The sequence below is a fragment of the Oratosquilla oratoria genome, chromosome 6 (assembly GCF_046742065.1).
Source record: "Oratosquilla oratoria isolate Oo_2021 chromosome 6, ASM4674206v1, whole genome shotgun sequence".
NCBI lineage: Eukaryota > Metazoa > Arthropoda > Malacostraca > Stomatopoda > Squillidae > Oratosquilla > Oratosquilla oratoria.
Genome location: NC_134782.1, coordinates 65,843,616 through 65,861,977, shown reverse-complemented (window position 1 = coordinate 65,861,977; position 18,362 = coordinate 65,843,616). Strand labels below are relative to the sequence as shown.

At 41.2% G+C, this 18,362-nt stretch overlaps 1 protein-coding gene across 4 annotated transcripts in view; it reads right to left on the bottom strand.

Annotated features, from left to right (window-relative positions):
* Nucleotides 1-590: 590 nt before the first annotated feature.
* Nucleotides 591-18,362, bottom strand: part of LOC143026533 (cellular tumor antigen p53-like) — a 78,511-nt gene continuing 60,739 nt past the window's right edge. For all 4 annotated transcript variants that reach the window (XM_076187088.1, XM_076187089.1, XM_076187091.1 and 1 more), the window contains exons 2-9: nt 14,541-14,639; nt 13,714-13,965; nt 13,218-13,419; nt 12,030-12,237; nt 9,331-9,457; nt 8,631-8,690; nt 3,403-3,518; nt 591-2,780 (exon numbers count right to left, since the gene is read on the bottom strand). In XM_076187088.1, the coding sequence (XP_076043203.1) occupies nt 2,756-2,780; nt 3,403-3,518; nt 8,631-8,690; nt 9,331-9,457; nt 12,030-12,237; nt 13,218-13,419; nt 13,714-13,965; nt 14,541-14,639 (1,089 nt within the window). In that variant the 3' untranslated portion in view covers nt 591-2,755. The remainder of the gene's footprint in view (nt 2,781-3,402; nt 3,519-8,630; nt 8,691-9,330; nt 9,458-12,029; nt 12,238-13,217; nt 13,420-13,713; nt 13,966-14,540; nt 14,640-18,362) is intronic.

The following is an 18,362-nucleotide window of genomic DNA, read 5'->3' as shown; positions in this document are numbered from 1 at the left end:
TTTTGGGCCTAGTCTAGAGACTGTCAGCCTTTCAGGGCTGCACCTCCTTATGGAGGTTAGAGGTTGATGGGTATTTGAAAAAGAGCAGTTTTACTATCTACTTTGTAGGGCCACCACCCATCACTACTCCCTGCCAGCACACTGGAGTTCATGTTAGCAGACTATTGTAGTCACATTATTTATGACATCACAGTGAAGCACATACAGTATCGGCAGACGTTTCAGCACTGGCAGCAGAGACATGACTACAACATAGCTAGGACCTTTAGTTAGAGTAACTGTGGTATTGGCAAAAACTATTTAAATTTACATTTGTACTAGTAGGAAGAAGCATATTGGTATATAGATAGGTACACCTCCAGATTCTCCTGATTAATACAATTTAAATATTCTGTTAAACCTGCTCCAAATGATGGGCTCTCCTGTGGAAGAGCTTTGGCTCACTGCATTGTTTTCAATCCAAGCAGTTTGGTAGAGGCCAGAGCAACCCTTCATCTTTAAGTGCTGATGTGAGGAGCTGAACAGGGTTTGTTTATATAAATTCTTAGAAGCAACAGCATTAATATTATGAGGTAAGTAATACTACAATGCATATTCATAAAATATTCAAATTACATTTTTAAGTTTCACATCTTATCCCAATTTGGGGTACATTACTGCTGGAGCTTACAGTTCTCCAGCACTTAATTGTGTGTGTTTGTGTTTTTTTTTCTTTTCTTTTCTTTCTTTTTGTTATAAAGTAATGGGGAAAAACCAGCCCCAGTTGTCAGGCCCCATCGTGGAACTTGTGTCATGCTACAATACCTTTGACCCAAGTAATATAGCAGGGAACAGGATGATCCTTAATCCACAAGATGCTATCAATCCATTGCTCTTGGTCTCTTTTGCAGAAGACCTGTGACATCTAGGTAACTGGCAACAGCCTCAGGCAGGGCCCACAAGTCACTCAGGGAATATATAATAATTGACATAGAACCTTCTTCCCCTTAGACTGTGTTTACACCAAGTAAATAAAATTGATTCAATTCATAAAGAATCAACACGATTCATGAATCACGTTGATTCTCCACACTAGTTTCAATGTAATTATTTACACCAGGAGCATCGAGTCAATTGATTCACCTGATATAAACGGTTACATTTAAACCAGTGTGGCAAATCAACATGATTCATGAATTGTGTTGATTCTTCATTAATAGAATTGATTCAACTTGCTTGGTGTAAATGCAGCCTTATAATGGTAAAAAAGACCTTTTGATGTTTATATCCTGAGGTACAGAGGATGCAAAAATTGATAGTGCTGAGAATGTGAGCAAGGAATAGGCCAAGATTTTTTTGGACGGGTTGAATAGTCATAAAAGCTCATGATAGGGACATTATTTGTTGGAAACCCAAGGGATGCATTGCTTCACTTGCATGGCAACACTCTTACCCACAATTCCTTCAAGCAAGCCCCCATGCAACCACATTTCCTATTCAATACAGCTTTTATTAGAAATGGCTTGCCCACACACGAGTTCGGTGAGTGAACCTTTTCTACCAAGAGTCATCTTGTATAAAGACAATCCTGTGAGTGGGTTCATACAACCAAAATTTACTTTAATGATCTTTGACTTTATCTCAATGTTGTTGCTACTTTTTAGTCATTACAGTAATACCCCAGGATTATTTACAGGTACTCCTTACCAGACATTGAGACTAAGTCAGCATTTAGTATCACTGTCTCAACTGTGCAGCAAAACTGGGAGTTCAAGAGACTTAGGAGCTGGATTTTTGTCTTTTTTCATAAATATCAACATTACCACATGACAACCCTTCAAAGGACACTTTGGACTTGGTACAAGAAATCCAAAGCCTATGATCTTGCCTGCCCGTAATTTGGTGACTTTCTTCAACAACCACCACTCCCATTTGTTTCCCTTCTATCTTAGTTCTTTGTGGATCAAAGGTCATCCCTGTCTCCTTCCCACTGCTTGGGTCGGAAGCAATGCAGCTACAGCACAACCAGCTGCTTCATTTACATGGCAAACCTCCCTCCTTCATCTCCTCATGCAAAAATTGAGATGTGGAGAAATCCTTTTGGGCCACATCTTTAGTACACTCACAACCATTCCCTACTCTCACCTATCTTTTGCATGTGAGGTGACTAGAATAGAAAGAGATAAATGCCACACCTCCACAATAAAGAAATATTGTTCTTAGAGCAAGTGGTTTACTCATGACCCCAGTATTTTCCCTTTTCTATTCTAGTCGCCTCATGAGTTCTAGAAATGGGACCACATGGAAACAGAAAGGATTGCAGGTGTTCCTCTCTCAGATTAAGCCATTTCAATTTGCGAGTAATAATTGATCAGGAAAAAGGTGTAGGAGGAGGTTCCTTGCTTACTATATATATATTTATTCCTTCTGGATATGTAACAAGTAAAAATGTACATTAGTTGAAGAATGAATAGATTAATATGAGAGCGATGCAATGGAGATGATTGATCAAGTAGCGATTACATGCAATATTCATATGCATATGGATCATGCAAAAATATTTTTATTTTTCATAACCACATCACTTTCTGGGTAATGTTTGATCAAATGAGTGATATCTGTGTAGATACAATGATGATGTAGACAAAGTCATCTTCAACCATTTGTATTCATGAAGGCCAAGATGGGTTTGATCCAATGATATAATTTTCGAAAGTAACACTGCAACATGTCAAGCCTTGCTTTCATGTCTATGCCACACCTATATCCAATTTCATCACATGTCAGGAGAGTGAAGATATCTGAAAAAAAATAAACAAAGCAATGAACACACATATGGAAAGTTCTTTACATATGTACACCTATCCTAAACATTTCTTCCCCCTGTTCACATGAGCATCTTGTGGAAAAGGTCACGCAGATCTCCTAGGGGTAGGATATCTGTGTTTATGCCTATAGATTCTGTATTCTGCACCCCATCCCTCCACTGAAACATGCATCTCATTACTAACCATTCCACTTCATCAGATACTCTATGAGCCAGCATCTTACCCAAGTACTTTACCAGTATTTGTCTATTAGTGCTCTTTGAATCTCTTCTTTTTCTAATAACTGTTATTTTCCTCTCCTATTATTTTCTAGGTATATTCCACTGCCACAATCATAGCCTCCATATTTTTCTTCTACATTGAACAAATCCTTGAAATACTTAACCCATCCTCCTCCTTCTGCCTTCGCTTCCATTAACATCCCTTGTCTTCCCTCTACCCAACTTCATGCCCCCTCCCATAATACTATTTTCACTTCCTACTTCATAAAGTGCCAAATGTTTTATGACATTATTTAGTTACTGCAACTGTTCTCTTTTCTTGTCATATTACATTTTCTTCCTATGCTCTTTAAGACTTTCTGCACCACACTTACCTTCTTGCCTTTTCTCTTAATTCTTCATTTGGGAATTTCCTAGCATATTCTGGGTGGCACTGCAGATACGATTCTCCAAAGTGAAGCATCATTCTGATTAGTTGACTGCCCTCAACCTAAATGAGACAGATTTCATTAATGTAGAATTTTCCCCCCCTCAAAAAATTATATATATATATATATATATATATATATATTATATATATATATATATATATATATATATATATATATATATATATATATATATATATGTTCTTAATTCTGTAACTTTGCTGTAATTACAGCAGATAACCTACTACAGTTATGACCCCAAAACAAGGTCAGGAAAGGTCTTAACCTCAACACAAGTAAACTATTCACACACAAGTGTTAGGCTGCCTGATGTACGATGATTCAATGCCTCACAGTATGCACATTATGAAAAGACAAGGTGAATGAAAGGAGAAAACGTGTGCCTGATCATTTGTGAACATTTCACCATGATTACAGCAGCCCTACTCCTTTATTCATTCATGTATTAATAACCAACTTTTACTGAGAAAAACTTTTTAGTTTATGACAAGTTTGCATAAATAAACTATAAACTCTACAGTGTGTGTGTGTGTATTTAATTAATTGTATTTACTTAATTTTAGTATACAGGAAAGGACAAATGCTCATTGGGTCCTGTTTCCTATTCTAATTTTCTAACATGCCTACACTCAAATACATAAAAGATCACAACTTAATCTACATCTTTCATTTCCAATTATTATATATAGATTTGAACTCATATATTGTTTGAGCTTGGGCTATATCACCTTCTAAGCTATTCCACATATTTACACATCTATGAAAACCTGTTCCACCACATGTGATCTTTCTTAATTTACTTCCATGACCTTTTAAAGCCCTCCCATCTTTAATCAGGAGATCTCTTCTATCAATGCAATCTATCTTTTTTAGTATCCCAAACACTATAATCATGTCAACTCATTCTCTTCAATCTTTCAAAGTTGGTAGACCCAGTACTTTAAGTCTTTCCTCATATGGTTTACCTCCCAGGCAGGGGACTAGTTTGGTTGCTGCCCTTGTATTCTCTCAATCTTGCTTATATCCTTCTCTCTATGTGGGGACAATACTACTGACATATATTCCAGTTTTGGATGTATCAGGGTTTCAATGAGTTTGTTCATTATCTCTTCATCCATATAGTGAAAGCCACTTTAATCTTCTGCAACGGTCCATATGTCTCTTCCACAATCCTACTTATATGTCTGTTAGATGACAGGTTGTCTTTTATCAAGACTCCCAAGTCTTTCTCTTCTTTTGCTTGTGTAACGTGTTCACTTCCCAAGGGATAGTTTGAGGATGGCCTTTTGCTTCATTTCCCATTCTTGGCTCCATGCAAAAAAAAATTATCTAGATCTTTTTGCAATATTCCAGTCTTCCTCAACTTTCACTCTTCTCATAATTTTTGCATCGTCTGCAAACATGCTGACATAGTTTGTTGTTCCTTCCATCATTAACATAGACAAGAAACATTATTGGTGCAAGCACTTAACCTTGTGGAACTAAGCTCGTTACTGCTCTCCAGCCTGACATCTTGTCTTTTACCATCCACATGTATCTTTTCTTCAAAAGGTTTTGATCCATTCTAGTAGTTTGCCTCTCAGTCCTCCAACATACTCCAATTTCCACATGAGTCCACTGTGAGGTACTTTATCAAATACCTTCTCTAGGTCCAGGTACATGCAGTCCACCCATCCCTCTCTCTCTCTCTTGCAGCACATCAATTTGTGTTTGCATGATTCACCATGGTCTTGGTTCACATGTTGGACTCATGATCAACAGCTATTTCCCTCCCAGAAAAGAGCTCAGAGCTCATATATGGCCGATCTATGGGTAATGCTGTGACCTTACACTCATACACACCCCCAACTCCCCACCCACGAGAGTTCGAGCAATGACTCACAGTGCAGCGATACTTAAATTATTTCAGCCCTGGGCGCGATTCGAACCCAGACCACCATAGTGGCAGCTGGGAACTCTACCACTGCACCAGGTCTATTGTATTTTTCCCTCCCAGCTTGTCTCTATTACCATACTCTCTCCCTCGCCCTCAGAGTCTACACTTTAGTTGCTGTAGCAACATGAGACAGGAGTTGGCTTTGAGAGAGAGAGAGAGAGAGAGAGAGAGAGAGAGAGAGAGAGAGAGAGAGAGAGAGGATAAAAAGAGAAATGAATAAGGAGGAAAGAGAGGCAGAAAAGCAGAAAAGAATTGAAGCTAAGGCAAAAAACGAGGAAAGAACGGAGTCAGAGAAAGAGAGATTCTATTGGAGAGGAAGAGAGACTACAAAAACTTAAACTACAGACACTAGAGCAAAGAAGAGAGAGAGAGGTAAATACAACTAGGTAAATACACACTTGGGGTGGTTGAATGACATGAAGAGGGTCCTGAAGAGGAGTAAAGCACAATACTTCATTGAGCTACAATGGCTGCTTTTGTTCTATCATATAATAAAGTTACAGCTGTAATATTTTCCTTTCTCTTGTTCTCTTTCACCCTGAATGATCTAGCTGATTTATGCGACTGGTGAGAATAGGAATGGTGGGTGGACCAACATAACTCCATGTACATACATACATATACCAAGGCTTTTTCCCCCTTCCAAGGGAGGTAGCCAAAAAGGGAAAGGCATAAAAACACTCCCACCCATTTCATCCCTAAATACACTCCACACCCCTCCCACCCTTCCTCTCATCTGAGCACCTCCTGGATGACGGGTCATCCCTGCACCCTGCCCACCGCCCTGGGTCAGAAGCAGTGTCGCAAGACACAGTACATCCACAGCAAGGCCGCTTCATTTAATCGGCGACCCCCCCTCTCCGTCCCCCTTTGCATATAAGGCGAGGACGGGGAGAAATCCCTTCGGGCTGCGTCAAAAATTACTCACACATACTACCCCACCCCCCACCCCCCCACCCATTCCTCCTCATGCAGTCACAACATCATCCATATACAACCATTCTCCACTCACCTCTGTCTTCCGTCCTCTCCCTTCCTTCCTCAACAGACATTCCCCTCTTCCCCAAAGCCCCCTTCACCCCATCCATCCACCTCATCCTAGGACGTCCCCTCATGTTCACTCCCTCCACATCTGCCTTCCATACCTCTTTTACTAGTCTTTCTTCACTCATTCTTTCCATGTGTCCAAACCATCCTAATATTCTTTCATCAACCCTATCTCCCAAATCCTTTTTCACCCCTGTTCTCCTCCTCACCTCCTCATTTCTCACTCTATCTAGCCTAGTAACCCCCATCATACTTCTCAGACACCTCATCTCAAACACATTCAAACTCCTTCTCTCTTCTTCTCTTATGTTCCACGTTTCTGCCCCATACAGTGCTGTTGGCACAATCACTCCTTCATACAGTCTCCTCTTCGCATCCATTCCCAAATGTCTATTTCTCATTACACTCTTTAAACCTCCAAGGCATTTACTCGCTTCTCTCAATCTACATTCTACCTCCACCTTCACTCCACCTTTTCCTGCTACACTTGCACCCAAGTATCTAAAACTATCCACTTCCTCCAGTCGCTCTCCCTTAATGTTCACTTCCAGTCTACTGCCACTTTCACCCCTTGTACATCTCATCACCTTACTTTTACCCACATTTATCTTTAGCTTTCTTCTATCACATACTCTCCCAAACTCTGCCACCAGCTTCCTCAATCCCTCCTCTGACCCTGCCACAAGCGCAGTGTCGTCCGCAAACAACAGCTGGCTCACCTCCCACTTTTCTCCATTTTCTTTAACCATCTCCAATCCCTGACTCACTACCCTAGCATTCACCTCTCGCACCACCCCATCCATGTATAAGTTGAACAGCCAGGGCGACATAACGCATCCTTGACGAAGTCCCACCTTTACTTCAAACCACTCACTCTCTCCATTTCTAATCCTAACACATGCTCTACTACTCACATAAAAACTCTTGACAGCTCCCAAAAGCTTTCCTCCTATCCCATAAATCTGCATAACCTCCCACAGTGCCTTTCTGTCTACCCTATCATAAGCCTTTTCCAGATCCATAAAAGCCCAAAAAACATCCTTCCCCTTTCCTATAGCTTTCTCACATATCTGTCTTACCACAAAGATCTGATCTACACAACCTCTACCCGTCCTAAATCCACACTGTTCCTCACCAATTACTCCTTCTGTTCCTCTCCTAATCCTCTCAATTAAGATTCTCCCATAAGCCTTCCCTACTACACTCAACAGGCTAATCCCTCTGAAATTACTACATTCACACTTGTCCCCTTTTCCCTTGTAAAGAGGAACTATACAGGCACTACTCCAGTCCTCCGGTACTCTACCCTCTCTCCAGCAAACATTAAATAACCTCACCAACCAGTCCACCATCACTGAACCTCCCTTTTTCAGACATTCTGCATGACATCCATCCAGACCAGGTGCCTTACCTGCTTTCATCATCTTTACAACTGCCTTCACCTCATCCTTCCTTATTTCTCCTCCATTCTCCTCACTCATCACTCTCATTTTCTTCGTATTTCCCACTGCAGCTATCTTTCCTTCCCTATCCTCCTTCACATTCAGCAACTCCCTAAAATATTCTGCCCATCTTCCCCTCATGTACACTATATATAATCTCCAGTGAGAGCCAACATAGAATATGGAATCACTCAGCTATAACTACAAACAAAATATATGTCGGCGTCCTCATATATCCACTCACGTTTCAGATCGCCGATGTCAGCATCCTCATATATCCTGACATCTATCACATAAGATTTAATCAGCTATTACTGGGAACAGTATTCTGCCCCTCCCGGATCTCTAAGACTTGCCATATTTATGTCTACTGTCATCATAACAGTTCTTTTTGATGCAGTGGCTCTCCTTCATAATGTCTACCTTGTCATACACTTCCAGTTTCTCAGTCTGTTGCCCCTGAGGGACCTCCAGATAACAAGCACCAGCCTTCAGGTTCCATAAGTCACTTGGGGCAGATGTGTTGTCTAGGGAGTATTGTAGGGCACTACTTCATCCATATAAGCCCAAGAGACAATCAGTTTTACTGCAAAAACTTAATCTATCCATACACTTTACTCACACTGCTCTTTCTCAATGACTCCCTCTGTTCCCTTCTCAACAGATTGATGCACCTACAACTAATATCTTTATTCTTGTCCCCGTTCCCATTATACAGTGGTCCTTACCGATAGAACTAGTCTGTCGTTATCTGGAAGGCTACGAATCTTCTTTACAAGTTTTGGGTGCTGGAAAAAGAAAGTACAATTGTAAATATTCTGGCTGAAGTAAATACAAATTATTTCAAATCTTATGTTTACATTTGGCTACTCATGAATTCCATAACACAATCAAACAAGAGAAGGAGGGAGTTGGTGGATGGGTGATAGGAAAGAAGGGAGTTAGGAGTAGGGGTGATGGAAGGAGGGGGAGGGGAAGTGGAGGGAGATAGTGGAAGGAAGGGAAAATGAGGGGTATAGTGGGAGGAGGGAAAAGAGAGGGAGGAAAGTAGAGATCCCTCCTCCCCTCAATCTCCCTCCATTTTCACCTCCCCTTTAAAAGGGAATGAGTTGGAGGGAGGGGAAGGGGAGAGAGATAGTGGGAGGAGGGGAAACACAGAGAGATGTTGGGGAAAGGGGAAAGAGAGGGAGCATTTCACTCCCCTTTCTATCTCTCTTTACCCTCCAACAATCTCCTTCCCTTTTAAATGGGAAGGAAATAGCGTGAGGGAGGGAGGGAGCATTTCCCTCCATTTCCCAACCTCCTACTATTTCCCTCCCTTTACCCTCTTCCCACTATCTCTCTCCCACCATAAGTTAGTACCCATCATTGGCCCTAGGGTAAAAAATATTTCTAATGACATAGAGAAACAGAATCTCGTGCCCATACTTGTGTATCTGGAATTATCCGCTTCCCAGTTTCTTTAATCACCATCTGGTTCTCGTCACTCTTGATGTCTCGTGTCGGACAAGCACATACTCTAACACGGATGATTTTTCGTCCATAGATCCGACCCCTGTACAGAAAAAAATTCATAATCTTATTATAGCAATAGATGTAAGTGACAAAAATAGTGTCAAATAATTTTTCACTACCTGACTCCCCTTCCCTCATTACCCTACCCACCCAATTCCTTCCAAAACATCTTTTTATTCTTCAAAATTTTCCCTCAAACATGTGCCTACATGGTGAAATGGGTAAAGTTCCTGCCTCAGAACACTGAAGGCCCAGGTTCAGCCCCTAGTAAGTGCAGAAGTATGTTCATGGATTTCCAAACCCTTTCCACAATGGCAGACATCAGAGGAGGGAAGGGTGAATGGGAGTGGAGTATGTGGGGATGAAATGGGTGGGAGTGGATTTATGTCTTTGCCTAGAAGACAGGGGTGAATGGAGAATGGTTGTATATGGAAGATGTTGTGATGCATGAGGTGGAATGGACGGGGGAATGGGGGTGAGGTAGTGTGTGTGAGCAAAATTTTGACGCAGCCCAAAGGGATTTCTCCCCGTCCTCTCCTTTATATGGGGGGACGGAGAGGGGGGGTCGCCGATTTAATGAAGCAGCCTTGCTGTGGATGTGCTGTGTCTTGCGACACTGCTTCTGACCCAGGGCAGTGGACAAGGTGCAGGGATGACCCGTCATCTAGGAGGTGCTAAGATGGGAGGGAGGGTGGAGGGGTGTGGAGTGTTTTCAGGGATGGAATGGGTGGGAATGATTTTATGCCTTTTCCTTTTTGGCTACCTCCCTAGTAAGGGGGAAAAAGCCTTGGTATATGTATGTATGCCTTTGGCTACCTCCCTTGTACGGGGGAAAAAGCCATTGGTATATGTATGTACAGGTAATCCTCGTTTTACGCGGGTTCACATTACGCGATTTCACATTAAAGCGGTGTCCAAAACTAGGGGGTATTCCTCACATTACACAAATTCCTCAGAGTAACGCGAAATCCGGAAAGTTAAAATACGCGGGCTGCGATTTAGTTCCGTAAGGCAGCCGCTAGGTGACGCTAGCTGATTCCAGCCTCCGCATCCCTCTCGCCACCAAGCTCATTGTTTACCAACGCTTCGTTGTGTCAGCATCTCTGTGTTCATCAAATCATCAGTGTTCTTGTTTACCATGGCTCCCAAGCGCCCAGCGACATTTCCAGCCTGTGATGGTAGGCAGAAGAAAGCAAGGAAGACATTGACAGCAGCAGCAGCATCACCAGGACCACAGCGAGCCCTCACAGCTGCCAACTTGTCTGAGTGTATGGACTCGTTGATGCATGCAATGAGGGTCATAGAGGAGAATGATCCTAATGTCGAGAGGAGCAGCACCATCATACGACGATGTGTGATGGAGAACATGGCTTGCTATAATGCTATGTTAAAAGAAAAACAACAAAAGACAAAACAACAGCCGATCACAAACTTCTTCCGACAACGCACACCAAGTCAGCTAACCAGCGAATCGGAGACAGGCACCGAATCGGAGATGGACGCTCCCGATGACCCTGCCGCCCCTGCCTCACCACAAACATCACACACACACACCGAGTCCGATATAGCGCGCAGTGACACGTCAGGGGGTGAAGCCTAGTTAGGAATCTACAATAGTACACAGCGAGCGGTGAGTGTTGTGTTGTTGTCAGTATGGAAACGTGTGAGAGCAACATCTCAGCTTGCGGGATGGTTTCCTGACCCATGATTTTTTTCATTGTCCAAGGGTAATTTTATTTTCATAAAAGTAAAATAAAAATGAATGTAGAAAAAAACTTGAAAGAAATTTATTCATCCTTGAATCGCAATAAGCTGCCGCTACAACAACAACAACAGCGTGCAGATCAGCAGAGGGACGCTACTTATCAAGGCGTAAAGGCCAATTAACCCGTGATCCCATATGTGGTGGTAAATCAACAACAACAAGGCAGGTCAGAGGTTATATGCTTAGCTCGTGGCTCAGCTGCAGGAAGGATTATGGTATTGGAAACACTTGTAACAGCAAAGTAGTGAGTTTAATTCCTCACATTACGCGAAATTCACATTACGCGCTGCCTTTTGGAACGCATCTAGCGCGTAAAGTGAGGACTACCTGTATGTATATATTTCCCAAATTCTACTTTGCAACCAATCTTCATATGCTTGCTTCTTTTTCTCTTCACCTCTTCTTCTCACCATTCACTACCTCTCCTCCCATTCCTTTCCATCCCCGTCATCCCATACTTCTATCTATATACCAAAGGCTTTTCCCCTTTGTAAAGGAGGTAGCCAAGTCAAAAGGTATGTACCCACTCCCACCCACCACTTCCCTCCCTCTCATCTTAGCTATTTGTGGATGACAGGTCATCCCTGTATCCTGCCTACAGCCCTGGGTCATGAGCAATGCAGCAAGACAAAACATCCACAGCAAAACCACTTCATTTAATCAATGACTCCCCCTCCTATATAATATTGTGACTCCACCCAATGATTGAATTTATGCAAATCAAAAGTATATTATGCATACATATTGTACTAATTGAATCATTTAAAGAACATCAATGTTAAACATCAATGTATTCAATAACCAGACAACAACAAAAAAAACAAAGACTTTGAAAAGATATACTTACTTTGACTCTAATGTGAGGACAACAGCAATTGGCCGTCGATTGATACCTCCTACGCAGGACCCAAGACACATGAAGCGTAGAAGAATGGGCATGTAGCTGTCACCCTGAGTCTCTAGTGGTACAATAACAGATCTTCTCTCACCATCCTGCCCTTCGTACACAGCATGGGGGTGATCCGCTCGAATAACATGGTCAGGGTAAGGAAAGTCTATGGGTAAAGGGAAAAAAATAAAAGTTAATTGCAACTGCATAACAATACATCATTTACATGCAAAAGAAAATGTCTACAGAAAGAAAAAATTAAGAAATAAAAACTCAATTGCTTTTGTAACTTGAGGTGAAAAATTGAGCTACCTGGAGGTTTATCTCTAACCGAGTATTACTTTTGCCCTATGTATTTTGATTTCCAGATCAAATTCAGTACATAATCTGTATGTTACCACTGTTCTATGGAGCAACCGCCACCATTATGTGTTTGATTCAAATGTAGGTTTGTGTCTTGTAAAGTACAATCAAAAACACAGCAACTTACAATAAATATGATATAATGCAAAAGCTCTTGGCCTCTTCATCAGGTACAAAGATGGGAGGGATTATTAAATGGGTTCTATTTATGATGACTTGGTAATATTTTTATGTTTCATAAAATGTGACTTAATGGGATGGAGTGAGAGGAGTAATCTCCTCTATTACGTATTTTCCTCCTACAAAATGTGTCTATGCTTGTATTTTGAAACAAGTTGGTTGTATGGGGCAGGGGTCTTGCATATCATTTTCATGTGCTTTTCTATGAAAATTATTTTATATTAATGAAATTCCACCTGTTGAGCCCTGTCATGTAAATGCCGAGTCAAGCTGCTCTGCTTTTGAGCAGAATGGTGTGGTAATGGCCAGGGATGAATCTTCATCCACAAGGTGCTGAGATAGGAATGACTATAAATGAATTTTAATTGTGTATGAAGTAGGTGTATGCATTAACTCTGCTCTCACCCAACAATAAGGGCACCCTTTGGTATATTTGCACGTAATTGTAAAATGTCTTTGTTACTTTAAGACAATATACATGGTCATTATCATTAAACTGAAGAGAGGAAAGAATTTTTGAGCAACTATTCTGAATGGAATTCAACAATAACAAAGACTGCACTTACTACACCAGTTTTCATGAAATCTTGACAAAAATCTTACCTCTGTTTGTGGAATCTGATTCTGCAATGTGATTTGGACACCGTATGACAGTACTCCTCAAGCTCTGTTGGCTAGTGAATACCGCCATTGCCCGTATCGTGAACCTTTCTGTGAAGTCACTCACCAACTCCCCTCCAAAGGTTGGATTGAAGGGAATGGCTTTGTTCATTAGAGTATATAGTTTCTTGGTGATACTACTCGTCTGCAAAGACACCATTATTCATAATTACTGACAAATAACATATTAACCTTTCAATGATAAAGTACTTCACATACTTTATGTGGGGGTATTGAATGAATGATGATATGCAGTAAATATTCAGGGACTTGAGAGCCATTCCTACAAACAAGAGCCACTGATTATTCATCTATGTTGGAGACAAATTTTCACTCATAGAGGGATGCTGAGCCACTTTTACATTTGCTGTCCTTCCTTTAATCTATTTTCTATCACTCCTATGTCTCCACCTCCACTCCTATGTCTCCGTCCACTTACCAGCCAATTTGGACTTTTGGTAGAATTTTCACGTTCTCCAAGATGCACATCAAAGTCAAATTCTCCCCTCATGTTGGTGAGTATTGGGATGCTCCCGGGCTGATCTTGTTTCGTATACGACTCCACAGTTGAATTTAGTGAAGAATATTTGTGGGTTGTGAGACCAATGGACACTGTTAGGTCCTCACTCTGTTCATGTTGTTCTTCATCCTCATCTTTTACAAGTTCCGACAGGAAGGAGGATTTATAAGCCTGAAAAGATTCAAGCATGCTGAAGATTATTTTGATAAACCCAAATTTTTCAGGAACCTACAAACTTTCACCTTTTAAAAAGTAGAATAATTTTAGCATATTCAGTTGTAACAAGGGACAAAGAGAGAGAGAGAGAGAGAGAGAGAGAGAGAGAGAGAGAGAGAGAGAGAGAGAGAGAGAGAGAGAGAGAGAGAGAGAGAGAGAGAGAGAGAGAGAGAGAGAGAGAGAGAGAGAGAGAGAGAGGGGAGAAAGAGATGGGGAAGAGAGATAGAGAGAGAGGAAATGAATTGGTTTTTGGATGGGTGTACATACTCTGAATGACTTTTTGATTACGTATTTTCAATATAGCTGGGTGCTGCAGACTTTTCATTAATGCTAGACCATTCTATATGGCTGATGTGTGTGTGCGGGGGGGAACAAAACAGTCATAATCATTTAAGTCCCCACTCTTACAAGTAACCTCAGACAAATAAAACTGCATTGCATTAACCACAAAAAGAAAAAAGCATAGTGGCCAATCCACTGGTAGAGACGAGATGCACCTTGACCTCTGCTTTTTCACAGTAAATCCTCACCTTCGATGGATTCTTGAGCTGAGGGAAGCTCCTGGTACTGGGAGTGTCCTCAACCATCTGTGGCATAACATGGCGCCTCACGTCCTCTATTTCCTCCGGCTGAAAGAAAAGAGGAGACTCAGATTTGGTATATTGGACTGAAATGTTAGCATATAAATAAAGGGGGGGGGCAGGGTACTTGTTATATATGAGTACAGTACTGCAACAATTATAATCTATCCTTTGGATATTCCACATGTTCAATGTGGTGGAAGAACTTGTTGTTCAGCGTACTGCCCTATGAAGTATAACTGACTGAATCCTCATCAGTCTTAGTTAACTGCATCCTGTAAACTTAAGACTGAAGCTACATGCCACACCTTCACAGAATTCCATCATCCAACATGTGTCGAAACAAAACATATTGTATTTTCTGTTATGATGGTGCCAAAAATGAGAAGGATAACTTCCTGACATACATGAAGAGGATAAAGTGGAAAAACCCAATTTAATAATTTCATACCAATACTATTACAGCACTATTTTAGAAGATACAAAACACCACTGGCAAAAAAAAATATCACCAAGATGAAGGTGAACATAAAAATAAAATATCTATATCATACTTGGTGGTAACAAATCTTTTAACGCTTTTGAAAGATTGGAATCAAATTCTTGAGATTGGTCCTAGTTAGATTAATATTAATCTGATGATTGTTTTATACTGTCTTGATACCTGGAATGGTGATATTTTAAATAAATACATACACATGATGCATTAATATCATACTACTTAGCATGTGACGAGCAGATTTAAAAATGTGGATCCGATAAAAACACTGGTAATTTTGCATCAGATGGTGAAACCAGCCAGCGGTGATTAGCTCGGAGAGGCGTTGATGTCTAGCTAGAGCTCTATTCCGTGCATTTCTAACACACTGGGTTATTTTTCCTCCTACATCCTACCTCTAACCTCCACTTGAATAATTAGAATGACTTCGCTTACAGAAATCTAGAATTCTCTAAACATTTCAACAGTATGCCTAACATTCGTATAAGTTTACAAGCTCTATTATATAATGGAAAGATAATTTGAACTTTGGAGATTTGAAAAATAAAATATTGTAACCGAAGTCGTTTTTACTCAACTTTCAACTGTCGGCGCTGGTGAAGCCCGTGGAAGCCCAGTGTGATAACCCTGAACACAATAAATATCTATACAATAATTAAGTTAACAAGTACATTCCATTTACGCACGTGCCGTCCAAACTCTATATATCAAGCGAATAATAATAATGATTTCTTATTTCTTCTTTCATTTGTAAGGTAAGGCTGCTCTTGTATTTGCTTAGCTTGGGTTCGAATCCCGCACTCCCCTCCGATTCACAGCAATGATTGTTACTTGCCCCAACAGTCCCCAAAGTGCATAAGGCAAAGGTGGCTTGGCATCAGCTACGCGCCTCCCGGTGTAAGCTCCTCCCCATCATCATTATCAGGTTTCAAACTGATCCTGATGAAATCTATTCCAACCTTGGATAGGCCTCTACTGCGTCACTGTCACGACACACCCGGCTATTTGTTCCGTCGCGATGCAACAACCCGAACAAACAAATTCAAAACAACGTGTCAGTGCGTGCCGTTGAGCTGGCAATGCAAACGATTTTGTTTATCATGGTCGACGTCCGTTGTATGCTGGAATGATTACAGGATAAATATATAAAATAAATAAATGTATAAAATATAATCAAATATTATCAATTTTGGAGAATCAATTTAATTTCTGTGATGCGTGCGCTAGAATATTCAAAGTTCTATCGAAATTCAAGTTTTACCTGATATGCACCCACTCATGCATAAGTGGATGGATCTTGGCTCTGAGAATTTTGTGTGTGGGGGGGGGGGTTATGACCACACAAGAAAGGAGAAATCTCAACGCTTTATACATTATAAATTTGTTGCGTAGTCTAGCGTTCGTCAAATAAAATCAAATACATGGTACGTAAAGTCGCAGCATTACCCACCCAATCTCCGATCTCTCATCTGAAAGGAGCTAAATATCACAAGTTTGGCAAGTGATCGAACACAGTGGTGGAGATAACACTCCGATGTGAATGAAATGCAGTACACTTGAACTGCTCTGTTAACGTGGAAATAGTTATCAAGATAAGGCCGTCAAACGAACTGAACAAACATGACGTCATTACGGACTGAGCGCTAAACCCATGGTTGATCAACACAACTCCATTTCATAGAAAATGAGGTGATCACACGTTATCTGCGCTTATCTTCAGTTCCATTGCCGTTTCTGTTGGCTAAGTGAGCACGTGGGGCGTGATAACAGAAAAACCGTTGCGATTCAAATCGAATTATGACGAGGTAAGGGCGAGGGAGGGATGGGGGAAAGTTCTTCCGCGAAAAATATTGGTTTCCTCCACTATTTCCAGCTTTCTCGACCTAACCCTGTACGATAACTATGTCATGAAGTATTAGGGAAACCTTTCCCTTCCCGATTTTCACCAAACTTTTCTCAAAGGAAAATCGCAACGCATAGGAAACCGTTACATGACGAAGGTCGTTAATTTGATGCTGCCAATCGATTTTATTCATGTTGGGATCAAAATTCTGCCTGGTCGACGATAACGATAATTTAAGTTCACTGTCCCCGTCGTGACGTAGAAAACTGGGCACATGATATTAATTACGGCCACTTCAAAATGGTCACCAGTACTGTTATCCAGATATAGACAAATACTACGAACACTTCATTCAACCGAGTCGCAAGAAGACCCACCAACCCCAAATCCTGATAACACAAGATTGTTTTAAGATCCTTCGAAAAATATATTTCTTTTAACCCAAAAACTGCAAACTGCAAGTTAATGTCGACAAGATTTTAAGGATTAGTAAGGTCAGATCCAAAGATGATTGTGGTGAGGGTGTGTCCACGCGGTGATAAAACTAATCGTGTACTGGCTACCCAGGTTTTCGCAAATGTTCAAACTCTATACTACCGGAAATATGATTTCAGAGAATAAAATCTCTCTCTCTCTCATCACGCAACCTCTGGGGGTCAGGCCCCAACTTTGAGAACCTCCTCATCAGGAGGACGTTAACTTGTCCATAGAATTTCGAGACTGTCTCCTTGTACCCACAGGATATAAGCGCTGGTAAAATGCAGTCCCTGGGAACAACCATTTTCCCATTTGGCTGTAGAGTTACACTTGGACAGGCTAGGCTGCAGATTCTATTTTTTTTCTCTCGGTAACATTTTCAACTAAATAGAATCAACAGCCGTTATCCAGTCCAAATGTAACCCTATAGCCAAATGAGGAAATGGTCGTTCCCAAGGACTATAATTTACCAGCGCTTCTATCCTGTGAGTACAAGGAGACAGTCTCGAAATTCTTTGGACACGGTAACGTCGTCCTGATGGAGAGGTTCTCAAAGTTGCCTGAACCCCAGAGGAGTCGCGAATCAGTTTTGAGGGGTCGCGTAAGTGTGCCAGAAACCCATACAAGTTTACATACGTACATGCATACATACACACGTAGTATGTACATACATGCACACGTAGTATGTACATACCTAGACAAACAGATACATGGAGACAGGAAAATGTGTTGTAGCGAGTCAGAAATGCTCTGTTATGGAAGGGGAAGGGAGCGGGTCGCGAATCTATCGAAGTCATTTGCAGGGATTACAACCAAAAGTTTGAGAACCCGTCTCGGTGGATAAAAACGCCGCCATTTCCCGGGGCTTAGTCACAACTTAATATCTACGAGGTCTGTGGGGAGTAGTGGGTCAAAAGAGGTCACATAGAGAGGTCGAGTAGGAGAGAGGGGA